The 23,376-nt window shown below is 35.4% G+C and overlaps 4 protein-coding genes across 9 annotated transcripts; 3 read left to right on the top strand and 1 right to left on the bottom strand.

Annotated features, from left to right (window-relative positions):
- Positions 1 to 3,277: 3,277 nt before the first annotated feature.
- Positions 3,278 to 11,940, top strand: LOC140829275 (protein BONZAI 1-like). Of its 2 annotated transcripts, XM_073192345.1 has the most exons (16): positions 3,279 to 3,619; positions 5,185 to 5,232; positions 5,670 to 5,818; positions 5,920 to 5,968; positions 6,667 to 6,723; positions 7,248 to 7,433; positions 7,533 to 7,667; positions 8,030 to 8,091; positions 8,170 to 8,272; positions 8,350 to 8,464; positions 9,978 to 10,054; positions 10,129 to 10,266; positions 10,341 to 10,505; positions 10,710 to 10,823; positions 10,963 to 11,059; positions 11,495 to 11,940. In XM_073192345.1, exons 1-16 carry the CDS (start codon positions 3,479 to 3,481, stop codon positions 11,587 to 11,589), a joined length of 1,731 nt encoding a protein of 576 aa, XP_073048446.1. In that variant the 5' UTR covers positions 3,279 to 3,478; the 3' UTR covers positions 11,590 to 11,940. The 2 variants fall into 2 exon arrangements, 1 of the variants encoding a protein (XP_073048446.1); XR_012117427.1 differs by lacking the exon at positions 11,495 to 11,940 and having other exon boundaries at positions 3,278 to 3,619; positions 10,613 to 10,823; positions 10,963 to 11,044.
- Positions 11,941 to 12,898: 958 nt separating this feature from the next.
- Positions 12,899 to 15,394, bottom strand: LOC140829274 (mitochondrial import inner membrane translocase subunit PAM16 like 1-like). Of its 3 annotated transcripts, XM_073192344.1 has the most exons (5): positions 15,249 to 15,369; positions 14,380 to 14,668; positions 13,804 to 13,891; positions 13,349 to 13,479; positions 12,899 to 13,253 (listed from the first exon to the last, which is right to left on the bottom strand). In XM_073192344.1, the coding sequence occupies exons 3-5, from the start codon at positions 13,844 to 13,846 to the stop codon at positions 13,131 to 13,133; spliced, it is 297 nt and encodes a 98-aa protein (XP_073048445.1). In that variant the 5' UTR covers positions 13,847 to 13,891; positions 14,380 to 14,668; positions 15,249 to 15,369; the 3' UTR covers positions 12,899 to 13,130. The 3 variants fall into 3 exon arrangements, with proteins under 3 accessions (XP_073048445.1, XP_073048444.1, XP_073048443.1); XM_073192343.1 differs by lacking the exon at positions 14,380 to 14,668 and having other exon boundaries at positions 12,899 to 13,250; positions 15,249 to 15,394; XM_073192342.1 differs by lacking the exon at positions 14,380 to 14,668 and having other exon boundaries at positions 15,249 to 15,393.
- Positions 15,395 to 15,446: 52 nt separating this feature from the next.
- Positions 15,447 to 18,000, top strand: LOC140829273 (pentatricopeptide repeat-containing protein At5g50990). Of its 3 annotated transcripts, none has more exons than XM_073192341.1 (3): positions 15,447 to 15,702; positions 16,227 to 16,290; positions 16,432 to 18,000. In XM_073192341.1, exons 1-3 carry the CDS (start codon positions 15,576 to 15,578, stop codon positions 17,711 to 17,713), a joined length of 1,473 nt encoding a protein of 490 aa, XP_073048442.1. In that variant the 5' UTR covers positions 15,447 to 15,575; the 3' UTR covers positions 17,714 to 18,000. The 3 variants fall into 3 exon arrangements, with proteins under 3 accessions (XP_073048442.1, XP_073048441.1, XP_073048440.1); XM_073192340.1 differs by having other exon boundaries at positions 16,197 to 16,290; XM_073192339.1 differs by having other exon boundaries at positions 16,197 to 16,299.
- Positions 18,001 to 19,642: 1,642 nt separating this feature from the next.
- On the top strand, positions 19,643 to 23,375 carry LOC140829271 (probable beta-1,4-xylosyltransferase IRX10L). The gene is made up of 4 exons (XM_073192338.1): positions 19,643 to 20,091; positions 21,159 to 21,547; positions 21,933 to 22,174; positions 22,696 to 23,375. Exons 1-4 carry the CDS (start codon positions 19,986 to 19,988, stop codon positions 23,207 to 23,209), a joined length of 1,251 nt encoding a protein of 416 aa, XP_073048439.1. The 5' UTR covers positions 19,643 to 19,985; the 3' UTR covers positions 23,210 to 23,375.
- The last annotated feature ends 1 nt before the right edge of the window (position 23,376 follows it).

Genomic DNA, 23,376 nt, shown 5'->3' with positions numbered 1-23,376 from the left:
TCAACTATAAATATGCAGACTTTATATTGAAGAACAAGTTTAGTTGAATAAATTACAAGCTTATATCTTTCATGTCTATATTCATTCAATATTTCTTACCACACTCGAGATATCATGCTTCAAGATGTTCACTTAGCACACACTTATCAAAATATATAAGATGTTTCAAGGATCACTTTGTGCTACCATACCAACTCAAATCCTTCAAGCTAACCGCTGTTTGTTGTCTTGTTATCTGATGAACCAAATGTTCTTAAATACCCAGATTTTGTAAAACGATCTCTAAGAGTTTCAACTTAGATAATGATAAATCATAGTTGTAGTGAGTTGTTACAAAAAAATTGTAAAACCAAATTCTTTTAATGGATTTCTTCCTAAATGAAAGAAAAGTTGACATAGAAATCTTTATCTCTAACATCCATAAACATTTGTTTCGCTTACTTTGCAAACTTTACATTATTGTCTATATTATCTAGCCATTACTTGTTAATTATTGTTTGGTTTGAATAGAGACACCTCAGTGGGCCTCGGCCTCTATTTCAGGGCACGATGACAACATTGGACACCACGTGATACGCCATATCTGTTTTCGCAATCTCTTATCGGGTTTTGCTCGTATTTGAATCACCCAAAAGTCTGGCATTATTTGTTTTCTTTGTTTTTGGACCAAATATTAAATATGTGTGTGAAATAGATCTCGAAAGGTCATCTACTCTTCACTATCGTTTTGAGGGTTTTCCCGTATTTATCGAGAAACCCGATAAAAATTATGTCTTGACGGTAATTGTGGGGTCCTCTTATTTCTATCATGACTAAAATTCGTAGTTCCGTCTTGAGAAACGGCGAGACTAAAAAAAAATCATCAAATCTCATGAATTAATGATATTAAACAATCAATAAAACAAAGTACATGGATCAGCCAAAGACTGATTTTCAAAGTCTCGCCACTTCAAAAAGCATTAAAAAAAAATTAAAAGTTACTGAGAATGTAGAACGTTCCACAATGCAAGGGAAGAGAGTTGATCCCATCGAATAAACGATTTTCAAGTTAATTTTCTTTTTAATGTTCATGTGTTTTAATACACAAGATTTGAACATTGCGGTGAATCTTCCGAGGATGGCAATTGATAAATAAAAACAACGCTTTCAAATCATTGCTGCAATTCGTTACCAGATGGTCAAGTTTGAAATGAGATATCAGATTTGATTTTCGATTTTAACAACTTATCTTCTAACTCAAGAAAAAAATATACGCCAACCGAATCGCCCGACCAGATGACACCCTGCATGTCCTTAGGAGTCCAACATTACATATACTCACAATTAGTATTTCAACAAATAATTTTTGTAAAAAAAATTATTATAATGCCTACGGATTTATATATTGAAACTTTTCGGAATTAAACTATTAAAATCCATTTTCATAGAGTTTAGTGTACGGTAAAAACTTGTGTGAGACGGTCTCACGGTCGAATTTGTGAGACGAATATCTTATTTGGGTTATCAATGAAAAAGTATATTTTTTTTATGCTAAGAATATTACTTTTTATTGTGAATATGGGTAGGGTTGACCCGTCTCACAGATTAGTATCCGTGAGACGGTCTCACATGAGACCCACTCTTAATGTACGTAGTTATGCAGGTTAATTAATTAAATAAATGGGAATAGTTTGATTTGTAATTTGGTGAAAGGTTGTCAAAATAAATTAAAAAAATAATCTCACATTTTACCCCAATCATTATGTGAAAATCAAACCCGAGTATTTATTCATAACAAACATCTTGCCACTACATTATAAAATATTTCATGTTTAATTGAATATTTGTGTGAGCAATTAAATAAAAACTTATGATACTCCATGGATGAGCCCACTATCTTTGAGCCATCCCAAGCCTAAATGGAAGACAGACCCATCAAGGGTCCAGATATTCTCTAATAAATAATAGGTTTGAGTGTTCAGTTATGGTCATTCACTATATTGTTTTTAGCAGCATCCTTAGCTGCTCCCCATATATTCTCAGTCTCTGACATTAAGGTCGTAGGGGCTACGCTAGGACACTCTCCTCAGTTTTTCATATCAATTTTTAGAGTTTTCACTGTTGAAAAAGTTCACTAGAAATGCTTCTGGTTTTCTCAAAAGAGGTTCTTAAAGAAACTGAACTTAGTAAAGTAGTAAATGTTACATTATTGTGTTGTCCTCTCTGTTGTTGGTTAGTACAAACGCGTTTTGATTTTAAAAAAGAAAAAAAGAGAAACTTTTGTTGAAAAAGTTAACTAAAAATGCTGCTACTGCTAGATATTGGACAAGCACAGAGACCGCACATCACGTTGAAGGAAGTGGGATAGTCACACGATCAAGTCACCAGTTTGGGAAGGGAGCATCATCAGTTATCTTTATAGAGTCGAGTACCTCCATATTGAGGCGGCGCTCTATCCTCGTACGTTTCAACCCTTGTGCAGCCACGAGTAAGCACACCTATTACACTCCAAGGAAGCTTTTCCTTCTCTTCCAATTACTATACTGCCACGGGGGCATGATGGATGAGCCGATGATCCTACTACATCTTTACACGAAACAGTGTTCAAAGATCTTTTGTTGCACTGACTAGTACAAACAGCAAATGCCCTGGACGTATCAATTACTGACCGATCATGAGGTCCATGTTGATTGTCACGATGTAATATCGCTGGTGCGTGAGACTTGACACTAAAAAATTCCCAAGTGGGGCTTTTTGGAGGAATTGTTTTTAAAATCCTGAGTCAATATGTATACCTCCCTCACAGCAATTAAAAAGATGACAACCGCCCCCATAACACAATCTAACGAACGCAACAAAATGATCTTTGGTTACCACTCCGAGACCCAAGAAGTTATCCTCTTTGATCAATTGTATCCTCGATTCATTCAATGTTTGGAGTTTTTTTTAAAGTAGATTTAACTCCAAAAAATAATTACATACAAAAAACAAACCATGGAAGTCTGCTACACATACACAATAATGCTAATATATATACTATTAATAAAACAAGAGTACTTTTGGTGAAGTTTTTTTTTTAAATTTCGAAACTAACATTTCACACATTTAACTATAATTATATATTTAATTTTGCAAAATATTTTTTAATTATAATATTTTAGAACTATAAAAAAAATCCGACAAATCACATATCATATTTAATTTTTTAATATCATAAATAAATGAAACCTTTCAAAACAATAAATATATATAATATATTAGAACGTGGCCAATGTCTGGTTTGAATAACCAGTAACGCTTCATCTATATGACCAACATTGCCTGGGACAGGGCAGTCAAAGTGGGACCCAGTCTGCAGGAACTCGATCAACTCTCTCTTCTTTAATACATGATGTGTCTGTGTTTTTTGACTCTTCAAATCTCTTCATCGCCTCTTGCCTGGCGTTATATCTCGGTGCCTGGTCAGTTTCGTTAACTATTTGGGTGAGGAGGCTTGGCGATGGGAAATTGCTGTTCCGATGTCGCCGGCGGTAAGTCGGCGGTCGGAGGAAGCACCAGCACGGCGTCCAACCCTACGAACGACGCCGTTGATACCTACCTCAGGTCTCGTGGCCACAACGGCCTCTTCTCCCAGATCGAGGTGCGTTATTGTTTTTTTTTTCCACGAAAGGGCGTGTGAACTGGAGAGTGAATATGTAACTTTGAGAGGGATGGGATTGTTTAGAGGTAATAAATCGGATTGGAGTTTGTTCTTTATAGTATGCACAGAAGCCGCTATTGTAGAAATGATTTGACTTTTTTTTTTCTCACGAGACCGCCTCTTTACTCGGATTCGGGGTAACAACTAACAAATATGAACTCATTAATAGATGCCAAAATCATATTAGTATTCACTTTTGGGTTCCGCGGTATCAATATGCTTATGATCGCCGTTTCTAAAAATCTTAGTTGATCTTACGGGCTAGCTCGAATTAAGTCTCGAGGGTGTATGGTGGCTTTTAGGCTTTGCGATGCTATTTGTAGGCTTGGGGCACACGAGGACCCGTGAAATGCTCAGGGTATTTGGAAAGAATGTACACCACAAAAGTGTAGAATTTTCGGTATGGTCTGCATACTAGTGTTTCCTTTCATGTATGCTTCTTGAAAGCAAAAGTTTATACCAAAGGAAGTTCTGAATGATCCAAGGAAAAAGGATAGCCTTGTACACATGTCTGATCCCATGGACGTTGACTATAGATTTTTGCATATATTGTTGAAACACAAAACCAGACCCAGAGTTTCTGTCAAGTAAATTCCTTTTCAAGGGAGTAGAATCTGACAATGATCCCTAATTCATATATGTTTTCTACCTGATTTTTCAGAAAAAGGTTTTGATCAATCGAATTTCTTTATTTTTATGACTGAATGACAAGAATATTTATTTATTTTCTTCTTTTTGTTTATTGTTGAAGTTGAAAAAATTGTAGTCCAGGCACAAAAATTAATATCCATCCAACTCAGTATTTGGTTGTCAACCCAGTTAGCAGTCAACTTCCCAGTCAACAGACAAGTCAACTAGTCAAATTTAAACTGGATTTATTGACCTTCTTTGCTCTGTCATAATTCCATTTCAGTTTGTGTGCCCATGTAAATCACCGGCTCATGTGGAGAGTGTCCTCCTTTTCATGAACTAGCAAAATGGAGTGTGACGTCTAACACGTGGCAGAGTGGAACAATGTTAATGGCAACTCTCTTCTAGAAATTCATCGACTGAATTGTCTTTGCTCCATCCCCTCAATAGTTTCCTTACGCCAACTAGTTAATTGTTTGTCGTTGCAAGCCTTCTAATGAAGGAGTCTGACGAGGATAAAATATGCTTATTTTGAAGCTGAATTTCGTATTGACAGATTCATGGAATTATCAAATTTTGTACAGACGGATTCATAGCATATGATTTTCAGCTACAAAAAGGAAACTTCTTTTTTGATATGCATTTTGACAATTGTTGACGTTGGGTCAAGTATGTCATCCCGTGATCCACTCTGAATTCTCTTTGACATGGCATCAACTTCATCGACTACTTGATAGTTTCTGTCACCGTACTAATAGTTGTCTACTGGCTTTAGTAAATGGATTTGACTCTACAGCAGTGTCCACTTTCGACATACTTTCTTGTTAATGAACCCTTTGAGATTGGCATTCTTACTGTTTTTGCATGATGTGCAGCTATCTCTTTCTGCTTTAAACTTGCGTGATCGGGATGTGTTCTCCAAGGTATGTTGATGTATCACACTGACACAAGAAAGTATACAAGTTGAATTTTCTACCAATTCATAGTTAGACAATCATATTATGTTGTTTGCCAACTACTTATCACCATATCATGCCACCATTCTCTGTTCACATCTCTTTGTTTTGTTTTCACAATTTCGCTAATCATTCTATTCATATGTCAGCATTAGAGTAATTAGCTCTTTCGTACACTCAATATTTTTCTGATGTATTACATGCTGTGGAGATATGGCTGTAAATTTGAATTGCATCTGTTCCAGAATAATACATGTAAATATTTCCTTAACACTTTTTCTATGTAAAGTTGTGCTCTCTAGTATTTACCAAGCATACCTGCTAATTCTGGCGATTCCCCTTGCACATAAGTTGCTGCTGTTGGATACTTGTTCTTGCCACTCACAGTTGATTTCACCTTTCAGAGTGATCCTATGGCAGTTCTTTATATGAAAGGAACCGATGGTTTGCTTCAAGAGCTTGGACGCACCGAAGTAGTTTTGAATTCATTGAATCCCAAGTGGATTAGAAAGCACATAGTTACTTATCAGTTTGAGATGGTGCAGAATTTTGTGTGAGTTTTGATATGTTATTATTGCCTTTATAACAAAAGTATCAAAGACTTCCTTATTTTTGTCGCAATTTTATAAAACAAGGAAACTGTATTCATTCCAGGGTTCGAGTATATGATGTTGACACTCAGTTTCACGATGTTGATGTGAAGGTATATCAATTGTCTTTACTGTATGGCTTTTATTATTGAGATTTTGTTGAATAATCATAATCAGTGAGGCAATGTTTGAGTTTTATGGTTTTGTGTGGCTGGGTTCTTTTCGTTAGGAAAAATTCTTGTTTGACATTCATTTAGCTAAATTCTCTCTCTCTCTCTCTCTCTCTCTCTCGCTCGCTCGCTCGCTCGCTCTCTCTCTCTCTCTCTCTCTCTCTCTCGCTCTCTCTCTCTCGCTCGCTCGCTCCCTCCCTCCCTCTCTCTCTCTCTCTCTCTCTCTCCCTCCCCGATACACAGAAAAAGTAGTTTTATTTATATCGTGTTTCTTTGGTTTTCTCTCTCTCTCTCTCCCCCCGATACACAGAAAAAGTAGTTTTATTTTATCGAGGGAAAGATCGTGTTTCTTTGGTTTTTTTTTTATTTTGTTAGCTAATGGAGAAGGATATGGTAAACGACAAATTGTTTTTCTGAGCCTAATTGCCTGTGAGGTGTTGTTGAATAGCTTCTTTTTGCTGTCTCCTGTTTTTCAAATTCTTTATCATCCTGGTTGCCGATCTTTGCTCTATTTGCTGTATATGGAACGAGCCCTGTACTCTAATATGGATGCCGAAACGTGATTTATGCAAGTTTTATGTTCACTGCTATCTACTAAGTTTGTATTTCTGTTTGGATAAATATATTGTTGTCTTGCATAGGCAATTAAGCTGGAGGAGCAGCAGTTTCTTGGTGAGTCTAGTTGTTCATTATCACAGGTATAATTCTTTATCATTCTAGCCATGATGCCTTTATCAAAGAAATGCAGCAGAAATAGAAATAAAGCAATCAGTATTAATTGCACAGTCAATGCCGCTGAGAACCCAGACACATTGCACCACAATGGGGCTCTGTTTTTCTGGGTTCACTGTTTTTATAATTTGCTTTGTTTTACGATATAGTTTAGAATACAGTACTTGCTTTAGAGGATAGTTTTTATTATAGTCAAGTTTTTTTGATATATTACCCTGGTTGGAATACCTCGTTAATCATATGAGTACTGCCTATAAGTTTCCATAATAGCTTCTCTGATATTGAATTTATTAGTTGACTGGAGTGTCACTAGAATTCAAGTCTGTTTCAGTAACTTCTTTATTATGGTTTAATTATTCGTTTGTCCAGCGTTTTTGGCAACATGAAATATATCTGTTAAAGAGCTTTTTAAATTCCAGTGCAAGAAATTACTGTTAGAAGTTGGTCATTTCCCACACCAATGTGATCCATATTTCTTTCTTCCTATTAGATTGTCACAAAATCAAACAAGACATTGACCTTAGATCTTGGATGGGAAGAAGTTCGTAGTCCAACCCATGTGCAAAGATATGGTCAGCTCACAATTTACGCCGAAGAGATTGTTGCCTCAAAGACTACAACTGAATTGATATTGAGATGCTCAGGCTTGGAATCTAAGGATTTGTTTTGCAAATGCGTATGGACTATGGAAGTTCTTCCTTTTAATTTTGCTGTTGTATTTGCATACGAAGGTGGAAGAGCTGATGTAAAGGTTCTTGTTTTGTTTTGTTAACAGGATCCTTTTCTGGTGATATCGAAAATCACAGAAAGTGGTGTAATTACTCCAATTTGCAAAACTGAAGTCTTGAATAATGACCACAATCCAAAATGGAAACCAATTTTCTTGAGTATTCAGCAAGTTGGAAGTAAGGTACTGAAACTAGTCCTAAAAGGTTGCAACACTAGATTGAAACTAAAACCTCATCCTCTCACTTGGTGGCATACTTCCATGTTAGATAATTAAGTAGCTTTTTCCATAGTCCTAACTAATTCTTATCTAATGCACTGTGGAGTTTTCATTCAAGCTAGCCATGAAAAACTTATTCCATGCTGAAACCTTATAACAAGCTAGGTTCTGGACCGGCATTGGTGTGTTCAAATTAAACATGAATAGTTGAAGTAGAACTGAATGCGAAATTGGAAGTTATGTTTTCTCATCCCATTTTAAGCTACTTTCTTTTTTTCTTTTTTAGGGGTTCTTTTCAATGTAATAATAAATTCTTATTGTTGCAGGACAGCCCATTAACCATCGAGTGTTTTAACTTCAATAGCAATGGAAAACATGATTTACTTGGGTAAGTGACTGTTCGTTTCTATTTGCCAAGTACGTTTACTGTTTCTGAACTTGCATTCTCCACATCCTTATTATCCAGGAAAGTTCAAAAATCACTGGCAGGGTTAGAAAAGCTACATTCTGTTGTCACAGGGGAGAATTTGTTCATCCCAGTGTCTGTTGAGCAAAATCAACAAAACAAGGTAAAATGTCTAGTTTTCCTCAATAAATTTTCCTACCAGAATGTCATTGTTGCTTGGTTTTTATCTTTCATCCATAGGTCTTGAAGAGTCAGTTGTTTGTGGACAAGTATTCAGAAAACATCCGTTATACATTCCTAGATTACTTGGCTGGAGGTTTTGAGCTGAACTTCATGGTTGCAATTGATTTCACTGGTATGCTTGTTTACATGTGTGTTTGATTTTGTTTTGGCTGTCTTACGTGGCTAGATCTGTTTATGTTTTTGAGAACTGGATTTTTTTTTTCAATTTCAATTTGTGCACTGAAAAGATAGATTCTTTTTGGCGATAGTTAGATAATCAATTTATGCTGCTCTACGTTCTGCCTAGATTCATGCATCATAATTTTACTCCTTCAGTGGTATTTATTATCTTAGGAAGATTTTGGAGAGAGCATGTTACTTATGATAATACATTACATATCTAAAATAAAGGCTGTTATTGTGAAAGCCAAACCAGGCCATGTAATAGTGGATGGCAATAAAATTTACATGGTTTCTGTATTGTTGAGACATTTCCACAAATTAAGTTGATATAAGTTACTTCTTGTTCTAGGCTTGATTTTCCTCCTTCCTGAAATGGTTCTTGCTGGTTCAATCTCAGATTATATTTTTGAGGCAGATCCTGCTATATAGCGGTGGTTGTCTGGTATTGTTTCAACCAATTCCAATAGGTTGAAACCTAATACTCACCCAATTATATTTGTGATAATAAATGTTAATATAGAGATGCAGTGGTCATGTCATGTAGTTCCTACTACCTCACCTTTTGTACATAAGTGGTGGTCTCTTAGTGGTCTCCACCTATCAACTTGATCCATTTTGCTCATTACTCCCTACTTCTGCTATGGCATGTATGGTCATATTTAAAGTGAAGGACTTTTCTTGCCCCTTTGCCCGATGCACTGAAAAGAACCATACTTTATCTGCTTCAAAATTCTGAATATGTTAAAGTAAGAAAAAAATGTGCCAACTACACTACTCATTACACAAATGAGTACCGAAAAACTGTAGAAATGTGATTACAAAATTGTGCACCGTGTGGAAATAATTTTCTGATTTGATCATGAATAATTAGATTGATTCCATCCATTAAACTGTTCTCATTTTTGGATTTTTATTGCCTGGGTATGAAGAGGAAGTGATTGTGATAAATAAAGATTTGCAGTTTATTTGGGCATATGGTCCTTGCACAGTGGATGTAGGTTAGGTGGTTGAACGACATTATTTATGTGGCTTTCCTTTTTTGGACATCTTTTACTTTTTGGAATTCTGAATAAATCAAACAACATGAAATTCTCTACAAAATAATGTAATCATTTGATTATCTAAAAACTGTGTTGCCTCTTTCTTGTGGACATATGAGGGGCTATAAGCCTAAGTTATGAAATGACCTACTTAGTTCAATAGCTAATGTTATACAAATTTTAAATGGCATCTAATATTATAAAAAGGTTGCAGTATCAAAGGTGGATTATGCATGAGCATACATTTTCCCTTCTTTATAAAATTTAAGAACTAATTTATCAAGATTTCACTTTTCCTACCTTCAAATATGTGGCGTCTTTGCTTATCTCTCTCAGTGATGAATGCACGTCAATGTATATACTTGAATACAATTTGATCGGAGTTTTGAATAGGTCTTCACTAATGCTCGCTTGTTTAACCAGCTTCAAATGGCAATCCCCGATTACCGGATTCATTGCACTATATTGATCCTTCAGGAAGACTAAATGCATATCAGAGAGTAAGATGTATTTCTAAGTGATTTTGACGCATATAGGTGTGAAAAGACAACTGATTTCACTTCTCTAAATTTAGGCAATTTCAGAGGTAGGAGGAGTTTTGCAGTTTTATGATTCAGACAAAAAATTTCCTGCTTGGGGTTTTGGAGCTCGTCCAATTGATGGTCCTGTATCCCATTGTTTCAACTTAAATGGCAGCAGTCATTATTGTGAGGTGAACCTTCTTTTTTAAAACTCGTTTCTTTCCACTAGTGGTAATTTTTCATCATCACTTATCATTTGTCCCAGGTTGAAGGAATCCATGGGATTATGATGGCATATACAAGTGCTCTATTCAATGTTTCACTGGCCGGACCTACATTATTTGGACATGTAGTTACGAAGGCAGCACAGATAGCTAGTGGATCTGTTGCCAATGGTGAAAAAAAGTATTTCATTTTGTTAATCATCACGGTAATGAAACTTACACTTTCAAGTTTCGTATATGGATTGTTTATACTGAATTGCGTTCTTGTTGATGCATCTGCATCTCGTAACAGAACTGTGTAATAATTTTGCAGTTATTAGGTCAAGTCATCGTCGCTTCTGTCTGATTTCATGCGTTTTTTTGTTTGATCCTGTCTTTTAACATTTGTTCCAACACTCGAACCTCTTTAGGATGGGGTTATTACAGATCTTCAGGAAACAAAGGATGCCCTTGTCATGGCATCAGATCTGCCACTGTCCATACTAATTGTTGGGGTTGGAGGTGCTGATTTTAAGGAAATGGAAGTATGTGTTTTTCTTATCTTCTTTAAATGGTCTCAACTTGTTAGAAGCATATCCTAAAATGGGAGTAGCAACATTTCCAGCTGATATTTGATATCCATCCTACTCTATGCTGTACTTTTGCCACTTTTTTTTTTATCAGATATTAGATGCAGATAAAGGGGAGAGACTTGAAAGTTCGAGTGGAAGGGTTGCATCACGTGATATAGTTCAGTTTCTCCCTTTCCGAGATGTACAGGGTAAGCCTGAAATGTATTAGATAAAGAACCTCTTGGTCTATATGGGATAATATTCAAACACGACGCTTGGTTGTTGTATACTTGTATAGTTCAAAAATGTGCTTTTCGGAGAGATGACAGATGCCCGGCCAAAAAAATTAATATCAGAACCAATGACACTGGATTGATTCTCAGTCTGAGCAATTGATGGGGATTTTTGGATCGGCATGAAAAATAATCCAAATCCCTGGATTGTCTGATAACCTTCACTAGAAAGCAACCAGAGTGTTTTGCATGGGTTAACCTACATTTTAAAGATTTGGATTGCACCGATATTATCACTTATAAACTTTAGTGTTGCAGTCGGGCTCGATTCAATATAACTGTTACCTAAAGTTGGGAGTCTAAAGTTACGCTAAAAGATTGTTTTAAGAAAATTTTAATTTTTATTTGCAGGTGGAGAAATATCGGTGACTCAATCTCTTTTGGCAGAATTGCCTTCCCAGTTTTTGACATACATGCAAGCTCGGGGTATTACTCCAAATGCATGATGATCTTAAATTTGCTTATAGCATTCTTATTATGTGGCCTGTGGCTGGAGCACCAGAGCATCATCTCCGTTAAGCTTCTGGTGAGATCTTTTGTCGTCTTACCAGTGAAAACACTTGAAGTTGTTTATATAACAATTTTGCACGTGTTCTTTATTCTGAAAACGAGTACAGAAATATTTTTTTGTTTAATGTCTAATGTTATATTCTTGTTTAACGTGTAATGTTTCATTTTGTTGGAAAAGATTTGCTTTAGAAATATTTCTTGAATGATGAAGTTGTAGAGAGTTTAATTTTGTTGATAAAGATTTTGTGCAAGATAATTGCAATTTGTAAGGAAATGTTTTTTGGTCATCCAGAGTGTTTTTGTGATAATTGCTATTAGCCTGTGTGTAGTATTGCTTCCACTTTTTCAAGTAAAAGAATTGAGAGGAAGTTAACAGTTTGTTGACCTACGATGTTCCTGTCGGTAAGGCGATATGTGCAATACAACATTCAAATTTAACTGTAATGAATACAAACAATTTGAACTTACTTGCAAACTTCTCCGGTTGACCCAAATATATGTTTTTTTTAATCAAATTCTTGTGCCTCGACTTAATTTGAATTTTGAATAGATGCAATTATATATATCAATCTTAATTCAAATTTAAATGTTTACTTAGAAGATCTCAAATTGCTCGCGAGCTTTTGATTTATTAATAGGTCATAAGTATATTTAAAATCGAACAAGCTCATTAGATGAAGCCATTATATAATTTCACTTAACAAGATTCAAAAACCAAATTCAAATCAAACAAATTAAGACTTAATTCCAACTTAAACTATAATGCAAAATAATTCGTATTCCGTTTTCGACGCGAGCCAATTTTACCTAACCTCAAACATAAAGATGTGTGATATTCGATACTAGTACCGACCAAACTAATCCAACATAGATCTGATAGGATTATTTCACCCTGTCCGTGCGGGAAGGGAACGGCCCGGATCACTCCACACATGAGTGATCCGGGCCCACCACCATGTATTAAAAAAAAAAAAAAATTGGCTCGGAAAAATCCGAGTCGTTAGATCTACCCTGCGGGCAGTGCCCGCAGGGGTAGGGTCTACTTTACCGATCTGATATCATTCGACCCAAAACAAGTGAAATCCAACTTTTGTAACAGGGCAGGAGATTGGGTGAAGCTTAGATTTCAATTTTCCCCCGTTTAGGTTTGGAGCACCATATGTCTCGTTTATTTTGCTCACGCATGACGTACTTTGAAACAAGGAGTCGCTTCCTTAACTCAGATTTTGGTAAGGCTACAGACACGATTAAAAGTATCATATGCTAATTTTGGAGAATAAAACATTCTGGTCTTCAAATTATACAGAACCATCAGCCAAATATCAATACATATTGAGGGAGGAAGAGTAACATTTTGTATCAAAATTGTAGGAAGTCCACATATGGAAGATGCGTGAGAGGAAAACCTGCCAAGAATTATTGGGCAGCTCCTCAAATATGCAGAAGACACCACTTGAAGGGAGACTGCGTAATCCATTCAATTTGTTTCTGGTGGTTTTGTTTGGTGAAATGTTTCCAGACATTCTTTGGCTCTGTGGACCTTAGATTGAAGATAGAAACTCCCATTCTTAGCATTCCGTTCGAACAGGTTATCATACTGCTGAAAACAAGAGGTGATATTTCAAGTCAATGCCATTATGTGGAAATATAGAAATTTTTTTGCAGACAACTGTTTTTAGTCATTTTATGGGAAACCTTCAAAATCTCTTCCCATGTTGTCTGTTCGGTGACACCTAAAATTTGCCTTGCCTCTGCTTCAGTCATTGTCTTACTTGCCCTTTTGATGTTCTGCACAGCTTCTTGAGCAACTCCATTCTTTGAGGCATCTGAAATAAATAGTAAAAGTGAAAGAAATATTGAAAAAGGCCAAGCGTGAAAAAGAAACTGACGACACAGCATGGTCATAATCCCAGAGTTAGTCCCAAACTAATTTCAATGAAAGCAAAAGATACATACATTCGATCAGAAATGATAATGATGAGGGATTATATGCACCAATAGTAAGATGTTATCAGATTCAAAACTCCTTGCTATTTCACCATATAATAAAAAGGTTGTCATTGAGAACATCTTGTAATCTGTTGAAGCTTCTAAGCCGTTCACAATAAGCTTACACAAGAACTCCAGTCAGAATCCCAAAGAGGACTTACTTGCAAGGGCCTGACGATATGCTTGCACCAATGCTCTGGCCATTATTCCAGATCCCACTACAATCAAGTTTGCGAGAATCCTCGCAGCCTACGAGATTGAGTAACAATAATAATGAATTAGCAATTGAATACAGCCTCCCAAATAATTACTCTTGATTTCATTTGGTGGAGAATTTGGTTCTTCACTTCGATATAACCTTGGAGTCTAAATATGATTATATTTTGTTTAAATACTGGACATATACGTTATTTCAGGAATTTTCCACATAAAAACAAGATCCAAACATAAAAGCAAGAATACAATTGAGATAAGATAAAAAAATGTAGTTATTAACAGTACATATAAAAAACAATGAAACTCGATTCAAAATTGGCAGAAATTGATCAAATGCATAAGAAAATGTAGTATTCATTCAGAGCTAATTGAATGTCGCATTTTCCGAGTTTTATCATTACCATGTTACCTTGGCAAGGAATACTGCTTGTTACACGAAAATACGCCTCATCGATACAACAGAAACAGAGGAAGAGACATAAAACAGCCTTTAAATTGTTCCAGGATAAGAAATTCATAACCCTATACTCGCGCACTATCCCTCATTGTTGGCATATGAGCACTTGAAGATAAATCAATCTTGACATGCTAAAAATGAAAACAAATGAAATCCACGGTTTACTTTCTTAAAGTACTACTGACTCTAAAAGTACCTTCTACAGGAAAAAAATAACAGTTTGTGACGATTAAAAATTAAAGAAAGCGGATCATTCATAGAAATCAAAACTCGGCAGATTACTGCACAACACTCTCCCGCTCCTTCAAAATTTGACATCCTCAAATTCCATGAAGAGCTATAGAACTAGTCATCTGATAAAATAAAATAGATATCTTGACTTTAGGTTTCAACCAATTATTAAATCTCTGTAAAAGCACTTCGATTTGCACAAAAAAATTTTGCCTCCAATATTTTCCAAATCATGGCAATCGAAATTCATGGGTTCTTCAGCGTCTGCCACCCACCAGGTATGGATTTTATTCAGCAGATGAATACAGAATGCATGATACACACATGAAAGAACATGTTTTGTTTTGAGCCTACAAAAGCCCATTTGGATAACAAAAATACAATACTATGAGAAAACAAACCGAATACAAAATAGCATATATGCAACAATCATACTAAATGAATATCAATGGCCATAAAGAATTTCATCCAATCACCAAAACTCCACACGCGATACCCAACTGGACCCGACCCACATAAAATGGTTTGAGCAAGCCGAATGAGAAAAAAAAAGCTCAGTTTTCATCTATTGTTCTACGTTTCAACCATGTCCTCGATTGATATAAATATGTGCGTGAGAATAAGGTAACCTACTATCAATAACTAGCGAACATATTAATATTCAAACACCCAAAAGGAAAGGAGACAAAGACAGAAGTGAACCATGGCAGAGGTGGCGATACGCAAGGGCGGTGGAGGTGGAGTCGACGGGGGTTGATGAGGCGGCAGCGTCGATCAGGGCGAAGATGGTGATGATTCGTGTGTAGGGATATAATGGACTTTTCTTTTGATTTTATTTATTATTTTTCTTTTTTTAAAAAAATATTTATCGGGTTTATTCTTAATTATAGATTAAAAACAAAAACCAAAACAAGGAACCGGGGGTCTTAATCCCGGTTCCCTTAATTTCTTGAGGACCCCGGTCTTTTTGAATTGACCCGATTTTTATTTGTGAGGAGGCTAAAAAATTTGTTTTAGTTTGAGAAATAGATGAAGGTTGTGCGAAGGAACCTGTTTTCTTCAAAAACAGCGTTTCTTGGATCGTTAAACAACGCCGCTTTCATCCCACAACCTTCTTCAATCATACCTCCAGCTCGAAACCTTCATTCAGTGACAGGTACTTTGCTTTCCATTTGACCTGATTCTGCTTGTTTTGTTTGGTTTTGTGGCATGTCAGTGTTCTAGAGGGTGACCTTCTTGGGTTATTTGCAGTACTTATGGTTTGCTTATGGAATTAGTTCTGCAAACTGAAGTTTCCAGACGGTAGAATTTTACGCTTGAAGATAATGAAAAGGGGATGGATCATTTAAGTTAAACTTTGATATATTCTCCGACTGGAGATTGGTGTGCTGGTTCTTATGAGTGTAGTTCTTTGTAAATGTTTTGTTTTTTGTATTTAAATTTTGCATGCTTTTTAGATGTTATTTTGTTGTATGATTGACGGGCATTTTCTTGTGGATCTGTGGCTGAAGATGGTTGAGGATTGCATTAGTAAAATGCCAAATCAATGAACTTTAAATTTTCTGTTGTTTCCAGCGTGAATTAGATTTCATATACAGATGTAAAATGCCCAAGTGTAATTGATTCTCCTATATGTGCTGATTTCTTTAGATGATCCGACACTTCTTCGTATTCTTGAAGGGTGCAAGCTACCCCCAAATTTCAGAACAGCGAATTCCGTACACGGAAAATTCATTAAACATGGGTATGGAATGTACACGCCCCTTTTATCCATGTTGATTAGGGTGTATACATCATGTGAATAACTCAATCTTGCTAGAAAATTACTAGATGAATTTTTCCACCTTAATTTCGATGTGGTTTATTCCAATTTTGTTATCAATAGTTTCGTGAAGGTTGGGGAATTTGATGTTGCCAAGAAAATATTTTTGGCATCATCTACACGAGATGTGGTCACTTGGAACTCAACAATTGGAGGTTGTGTAAAAGACGGATACTTTCTTGAGGCAATTGGCCTATTCAAAGATATGGTAAAAGCAAGTATCGAACCAGACAAATTTACTTTTGCATCTGCTATTGCCGCTTGCTCCAGGCTTGGAGCTCTTAATCATGGACAGTGGGTGCATGAGTTGATGATCGAGAAAAAAGTTCAACTAAATTATATTTTGTCTTCTGCTCTCATAGATATGTACTCAAGATGTGGAAGAATTGAGATAGCTAAATCTATATTTGATACTACCTTAAGAAATGATGTTTCCATATGGAATGCTATGATTAAAGGTTTAGCGATGCATGGCCTTGTTTCAGATGCAGTATCTGCGTTCTCAAACATGCAAATAGAAAAAATTTCACCTGATCCTTTAACCTTTATCAGTATTTTGACAACATGTAGTCACTGTGGGTTTGTGGACCAGGGTCGGTATTATTTTGACATTATGCAAAAGAATTTCTCGATTCAGCCACAACTTGAGCATTATGGAGCAATGGTTGATCTGTTTGGGAGAGCAGGACTGCTAGAAGAAGCTTATGCATTAATTCAAGAAATGCCGATGGAACCTGACGTTGTCACATGGAGGGCACTGCTTAGTGCTTGTAAAACATACAAAAATCACGAGTTGGGTGAAATTGCGGTTGGAGAAATAAAGAATCTTGAAAGTGGAGATTACATATTGTTGTCAAATATGTACTGCTCTGTAAATAAATGGGACGATGCAGAAACTGTGAGGCATGTCATGAATAAGAAGGGAGTCCGTAAGTGTAGAGGAAGAAGTTGGGTCGAATTGCACGGTTCCATTCACTACTTTAAGGCTGGTGATAGATCACACCCTGAAACTGAGGCGATCTACAGAGTATTGGAAGCGTTGATCCATCGCGCAAGAATGGAAGGTTATGTATGTGCACGTGACTCAGTTTTCATGGATATATCTGAGGAAGAAAAGGAGGAAAACTTGAATTATCACAGTGAAAAGCTGACATTGGCGTATGGGATCCTGAAATCGAGTCCAGGAACTAAAATTTTGATTTCTAAAAACTTGCGTACTTGTACTGACTGCCATTCTTGGATGAAAATCGTGTCGAAGGTGTTGAATAGGATTATAACGGTAAGGGATAGGATGCGGTTTCATAGTTTTGAAAAGGGTTCTTGTACCTGTGGAGATTACTGGTAGCTGAACTTGAGTTCGCATATAATTGGTCCTGCATCGACTTCGCTAGAAAGACTTCTCTTCAACATGGTAGCAAATCTGATGTGAACAAAGGTTGAGCTGCATGGGATGAGAGAAACAATGATACATCCAACCCAGGTCGAGCAGTTCAGTCTATTCCCTTAAAAATACCTCAACTAGAAACTAGTTAATTATGTGAGAAAAAATTCGACTTCTGTCACATAAATTTTCAAGTTTTAGTTGTTGAGCTTAGTTGCTTCTTAATCCATTGCAGTGAGTTTTAGTTTGTTGCTTGTTATATTTTGATTCTTGAGCTATAGTTGCTCCTTAATTAGGTGAAAAGCAACACCAAAAAAGAAAAGTGAAACGAAATGAAAGCAGCAACACAATCTTGAGAGTGAGGCCCGACCTTCTCAGTTCCATTGAGATCGACGCACCATCAAATCTTGTAAATGGAAAGTTAATCCCATCGGATTTAATATCAAGAACAATTTTTTTTTTATGTGATATAGATTTTAATTATTTATATTTATAGTATAATAAAAAATTGTCTGATCTTCCATGAGTATATTGCATCATCACAACGAGGTTTTTCTATGTAGATGTACTAATTTTAAAAATCTCATGTTTCTCTTGTAAGAGATTCACGTACGTTCATTTCGTTTTATTTTTTAAAAAAGGTGACACTTTTGTTTTATTAAAGACAATATATTTGTAAAGTACTGGTTTAATAATTTAATTGAGAAAATCAATCTTTTTCTATTTGAGTTTTTACTATTTTCATAGTATTGTATACACTTCTATCTTATATTAGAACTCTTTGGAAGTAATTAGCTTAGAAAATGGTTAAATATCATAATAAATCCACTTTAAAAACAGATTAAAAAATATTATATAATGCTATTATTTGTGAAATAATCATGGTTTAACCATCCAATCCAGCCATATAACAGGTAACATTTTCTTTTAAAGTTCAACTAGATAAGAAATTAACATCGCAAAATCCAAATTTTTTTTTAATTACAATTAACAAAAAAATTTATTCAATAAGGAATATACAATTTGCTACATTCATGCATCATATTTGTCTTGTCCCCCAACTAGCATAATTAAGAAACTTTTTAGTCAATGGATTTCAAGTATTCAGCTAATGATAAATCATGCTTTTCATAATTATCATTACAATATAATAATTGGTGAGAGGATTACATTTGTCAAGCCAAAAACTTAATATTAACTTTTTTTTCTTAACTCTTAGATTTTAATTTATTTCATTTTGTCCCCACAAAATAACTTGTTTGATTACTTAGTATTAGGATAAGATTATAATCACCCCTTAATTATACTTGAAATTAAGCATATGAATAATCTTTGTTATATTATAATGCAAAATTTTTTTAGAAAAAAACTATATTTATAATTTTAATATATTTTCAAATTTAATTTTACCTTTTTTCAAGAGATTTAATAATTAAATGAGAAATAAAATAAATTATTAACTCAAAAACTTTTTACATTCTCTTCTCTTTATTTTCTTCGTCTCAAGTACTATTTTATTATCACAAAAACTTATGTGAAACAGTCTCACGGATATCTCATTTAGGTCATCAATGAAAAAATATTATTTTTAATGTTAAGAATATTACTTTTTATTGTGAATATTGATAGAGTTGACCCGTCTCACAGATAAAGATTCGTAAGATCGCCTCACAAGAGACGTATTCTTTATTATCTTAACTAAATTCACAAAAATAAAGAATCATAATTAAATTCAAATTTACAAAAAAATAACTTTTAATTTCAAATAATATTTATATTTTATACACATTAAACACATGTATTAGTGTGGACTAATACATTGAATCTGTTGATTCAATTAAATATATTTAATTGACACCGATTTAATTCCAAAGACTACTTTTGCAACTTGCAATCCGGACCAAACATCCCCTTCCTCCGCCAAAAATATATCGGGCTTTCCTGTTTCTACAAGCAAATGACATACCTGCAATTTATTTAATATAAATTTTTTTGGTGATGCATTGCGAAAAATCCCAGCTTGCAAGAAAGGGCTTACCCTCAACTACTCTTTGTAATGACGTTTCAACTATCGAAGTTCTCTCGCTCCAACCATTTGCATTAATATCAAGTTAATGTTTTTTTTTCCATAATCGTTCATTTGGGCTGATTTTAATGTGATAAAGCATTGGGATTTCATTGATTTATTGTCTATTTTGGTTTAATCTGGAGGGAGAGTGGTGGAGAAGTGTGAAAAATGAAGAATGGAAGACGGGTTTTTGTTGTGTTTTTGGTTTTATGTTTCTGTTGGAGGATCGGAGCTTTCAAATTTCAAAGGACTCAACAAACTGAGAGAATCTCCGGTAAGAATATTGTTTTCATGTGTTCTTGGTGGGCACTTTTACATTCGTTTGTTAATTCAACTTGATTGAAATTTCGTACCTTTATCAGTTAAGTTGCTTTAACATCTTGTGGTTTGGGTTCATTTTTGTTAAACTATTTTTTATTTGGGAAAGTGAGGATTTGCTTGTTTGCAATTCAATTATACTTTTTTTTGCTTTGGAAGTGCGAGTTTCAAAAGGTTTCTTGAAATACGTGTGTCCAGTATGCTCGCACAGAGCATTTTCCTGAAATTACCATACCAGCATTCCCCAAACACCATCCCGCTCTACTATCAAGCGAACTCGTTTTCTAAAGGTAGCTCCTGTGACCCATGATTTTCTGATGTGCCAGAGGTTCCATTTTGGACCTACTTTCAGTCGTTTGTAGATCGAGTTGATCCAGTCTCTCTAACTTCTCTTGGTTGGGTTATGATGACATGCTTAGCCGTATGGGTTTATTGTATTAGGGAAGGAAGGGTTACTCAGTAGAGAAGTTTAAATCACTCTATGTTATCATATGGTGTTTGTATGTATTGATAACATCATAAAGCTGCTAATGGTAAGTTAACGAGTTTTGTTGTGCAAGCTGCTTTTAAAGCCTATGAAGCATGTATTTTGGGTATCTTTTTTAGGGTGTCTGTTTTGGACTGAGAGAGTTAATTTGAAGTGAACATATATAGGATTGTTTGAAATGTGTGTTCAAAAAATGGACTGGTTTAGTAGGTTTTAAGAATTTTCTATTGACAAAAACGGTTCTACAGACAAAAGAAATGCAAGGGCCATTGTGCGTGTTTTATTCTTTGTCGCTAGCTCTTCAATTTGTTCACTCTCTCAAGGTATGCCAGGTAGGAAGAATAACTCATACTGTTTGAATTGACATGACATCAAATCGTTAGGAGCAAGTAACACCTGGTTGGGTATTTGATTCTCTAGGTTTTTTAAGTCTGAACTTATATCTATCAGTTCGGTTGACAAGTTTCAACTTCTTTTGAGGTATTATTAATCTTAAAGTATAGACTTCCTTTAAATAGCTGACATTTGAATTTCAGGAAGTGCTGGTGACGTCTTGGAAGATGACCCTGTTGGAAGGTTAAAAGTTTTCATTTACGATCTCCCCAGCAAATACAACAAAAAGATTCTACAAAAGGATCCAAGATGCCTCAATCATATGTTCGCTGCAGAGATTTACATGCACCGTTTTCTTTTATCAAGTCCTGTTCGAACTCTTAATCCTGAAGAGGCTGATTGGTTTTACACCCCCGTGTATACTACTTGTGACCTCACACCAAATGGTCTCCCTTTACCTTTCAAATCGCCTCGTATGATGAGGAGTGCGATACAGCTTATTGCTTCAAATTGGCCTTATTGGAACCGGACTGAAGGTGCAGATCACTTTTTCATCGTGCCTCATGATTTTGGTCCGTGCTTTCACTATCAAGTAAGAAATTCGATCGATGTATCTCTATGTTCTGTACTTACTAATTCAGGATTTGGGTATTGTTTACTATGCTATAAAATTGTAGAATCTGGTATAATTACAGAAATCGGGTAAAAGTCAAAAATCTTGTTATCACTGACAAAAATCGTCAAAATATCGTCCTACGCATTTGTATGTCAAAATGCCAGTAAGCATCACGTAAACAAATTACATCATATATTTAATAAATTAGGGCAAGATCTATGTTGAAATAACGAGTTAAAGTAGTGTTTATCTCAGTAGCGTCTTAACTTAAATTTCTTGAACCTACTATTAAAATATTTGAAATAATTTTGTTACCCAGTGGAATAATTTGTTATTAAATGTATGTACTACTCTTGTTCAGGAAGAGAAAGCTATTGAAAGGGGGATTCTTTCACTACTCCAACGGGCTACCTTAGTTCAAACTTTTGGACAGCGAAACCATGTTTGCTTAAAGGATGGCTCTATCACAATTCCTCCGTATGCTCCTCCACAGAAAATGCAAGCGCACTTAATTCCTCCTAGTACTCCTCGGTCTATCTTTGTTTACTTCCGAGGTTTGTTCTATGATGTTGGTAATGATCCTGAAGGTGGTTACTATGCAAGGTATCCTCTCAATCTTTATTCAGTAAGAATGCATGTGTTTGAAAATAAGGTAAACCTATATTGGTGAATCCGTTATGAACCATTTTTTAAAAAATAACTAAATATGCAAACAAAATATCTGTAGTATAAAAATACCTTCTGCGACATTCAAACAGAGTAGTTCGTTATGAGTTATAAATTATTGATTCAAATTTTATTTGAAAGCCATTCATTTAGAAGATATAAATTATTTATTCAAATTTCATTTGAAATCACTGTTTACTCATGTTCTGGATTTATAGAAATTACGATGATAATTTGATGATTTCATTGAGGATTGAGAGACATGCCCTATTTTCTTGTAAACCCAAAAAACCTCCTTACGCAATTGAATAAAGGTGGGCCTAGTAATTTAATCAAGGGGGCAAGTTCATATTTTAGTTTGTGAAACATTCATCTAAAAATTGCACTTGTGCTTGAAGTTTGATATTTTCCCATCTGGAATCTAGATTTTGTGGTAATATATGCTACTAACTTCTCAGAGGAGCCCGAGCGTCAGTGTGGGAAAACTATAAGAACAATCCCTTGTTTGACATCTCAACAGAGCACCCGACCACCTACTATGAGGATATGCAGCGGGCTATCTTTTGCCTGTGTCCACTTGGATGGGCTCCATGGAGCCCCAGATTAGTCGAAGCAGTTATATTCGGTTGCATACCTGTCATTATAGCTGATGACATTGTCTTACCATTTGCTGACGCTATTCCATGGGAAGAAATTGGGGTATTTGTAGCAGAAAATGATGTTCCCAAGCTGGATACAATTCTGACCTCCATTCCCATTGCTGAAATACTAAGGAAGCAGAGATTACTCGCCAACCCCTCCATGAAACAGGCCATGCTATTCCCGCAACCTGCTCAGGCCAGGGATGCTTTTCATCAAATATTGAATGGGCTTGCTCGTAAGTTGCCACATGGTAACAGTGTCTTCTTGAGACCTGGTGAAAAGATATTGAACTGGACAGCAGGTCCAGTAACTGATCTTAAACCTTGGTAAGATGCTGCCTGTGGTACTGGTCCCATTTTTACACTAGAATTCGATACCTTTTTTGTTTTTGTAGCAGGATTTTGTGTATCTTGAAACATATTTGATTACTCTTATATTTTCTTGTAAAATAATTCATTACTGCTTGTGATAGCATTTCTGGATGTTGTTCGACGGAG

This window comes from Primulina eburnea, chromosome 4, assembly GCF_022965805.1.
Source record: "Primulina eburnea isolate SZY01 chromosome 4, ASM2296580v1, whole genome shotgun sequence".
NCBI classification, from domain to species: domain Eukaryota; kingdom Viridiplantae; phylum Streptophyta; class Magnoliopsida; order Lamiales; family Gesneriaceae; genus Primulina; species Primulina eburnea.
This window is presented reverse-complemented; position numbering and strand designations above follow the sequence as displayed.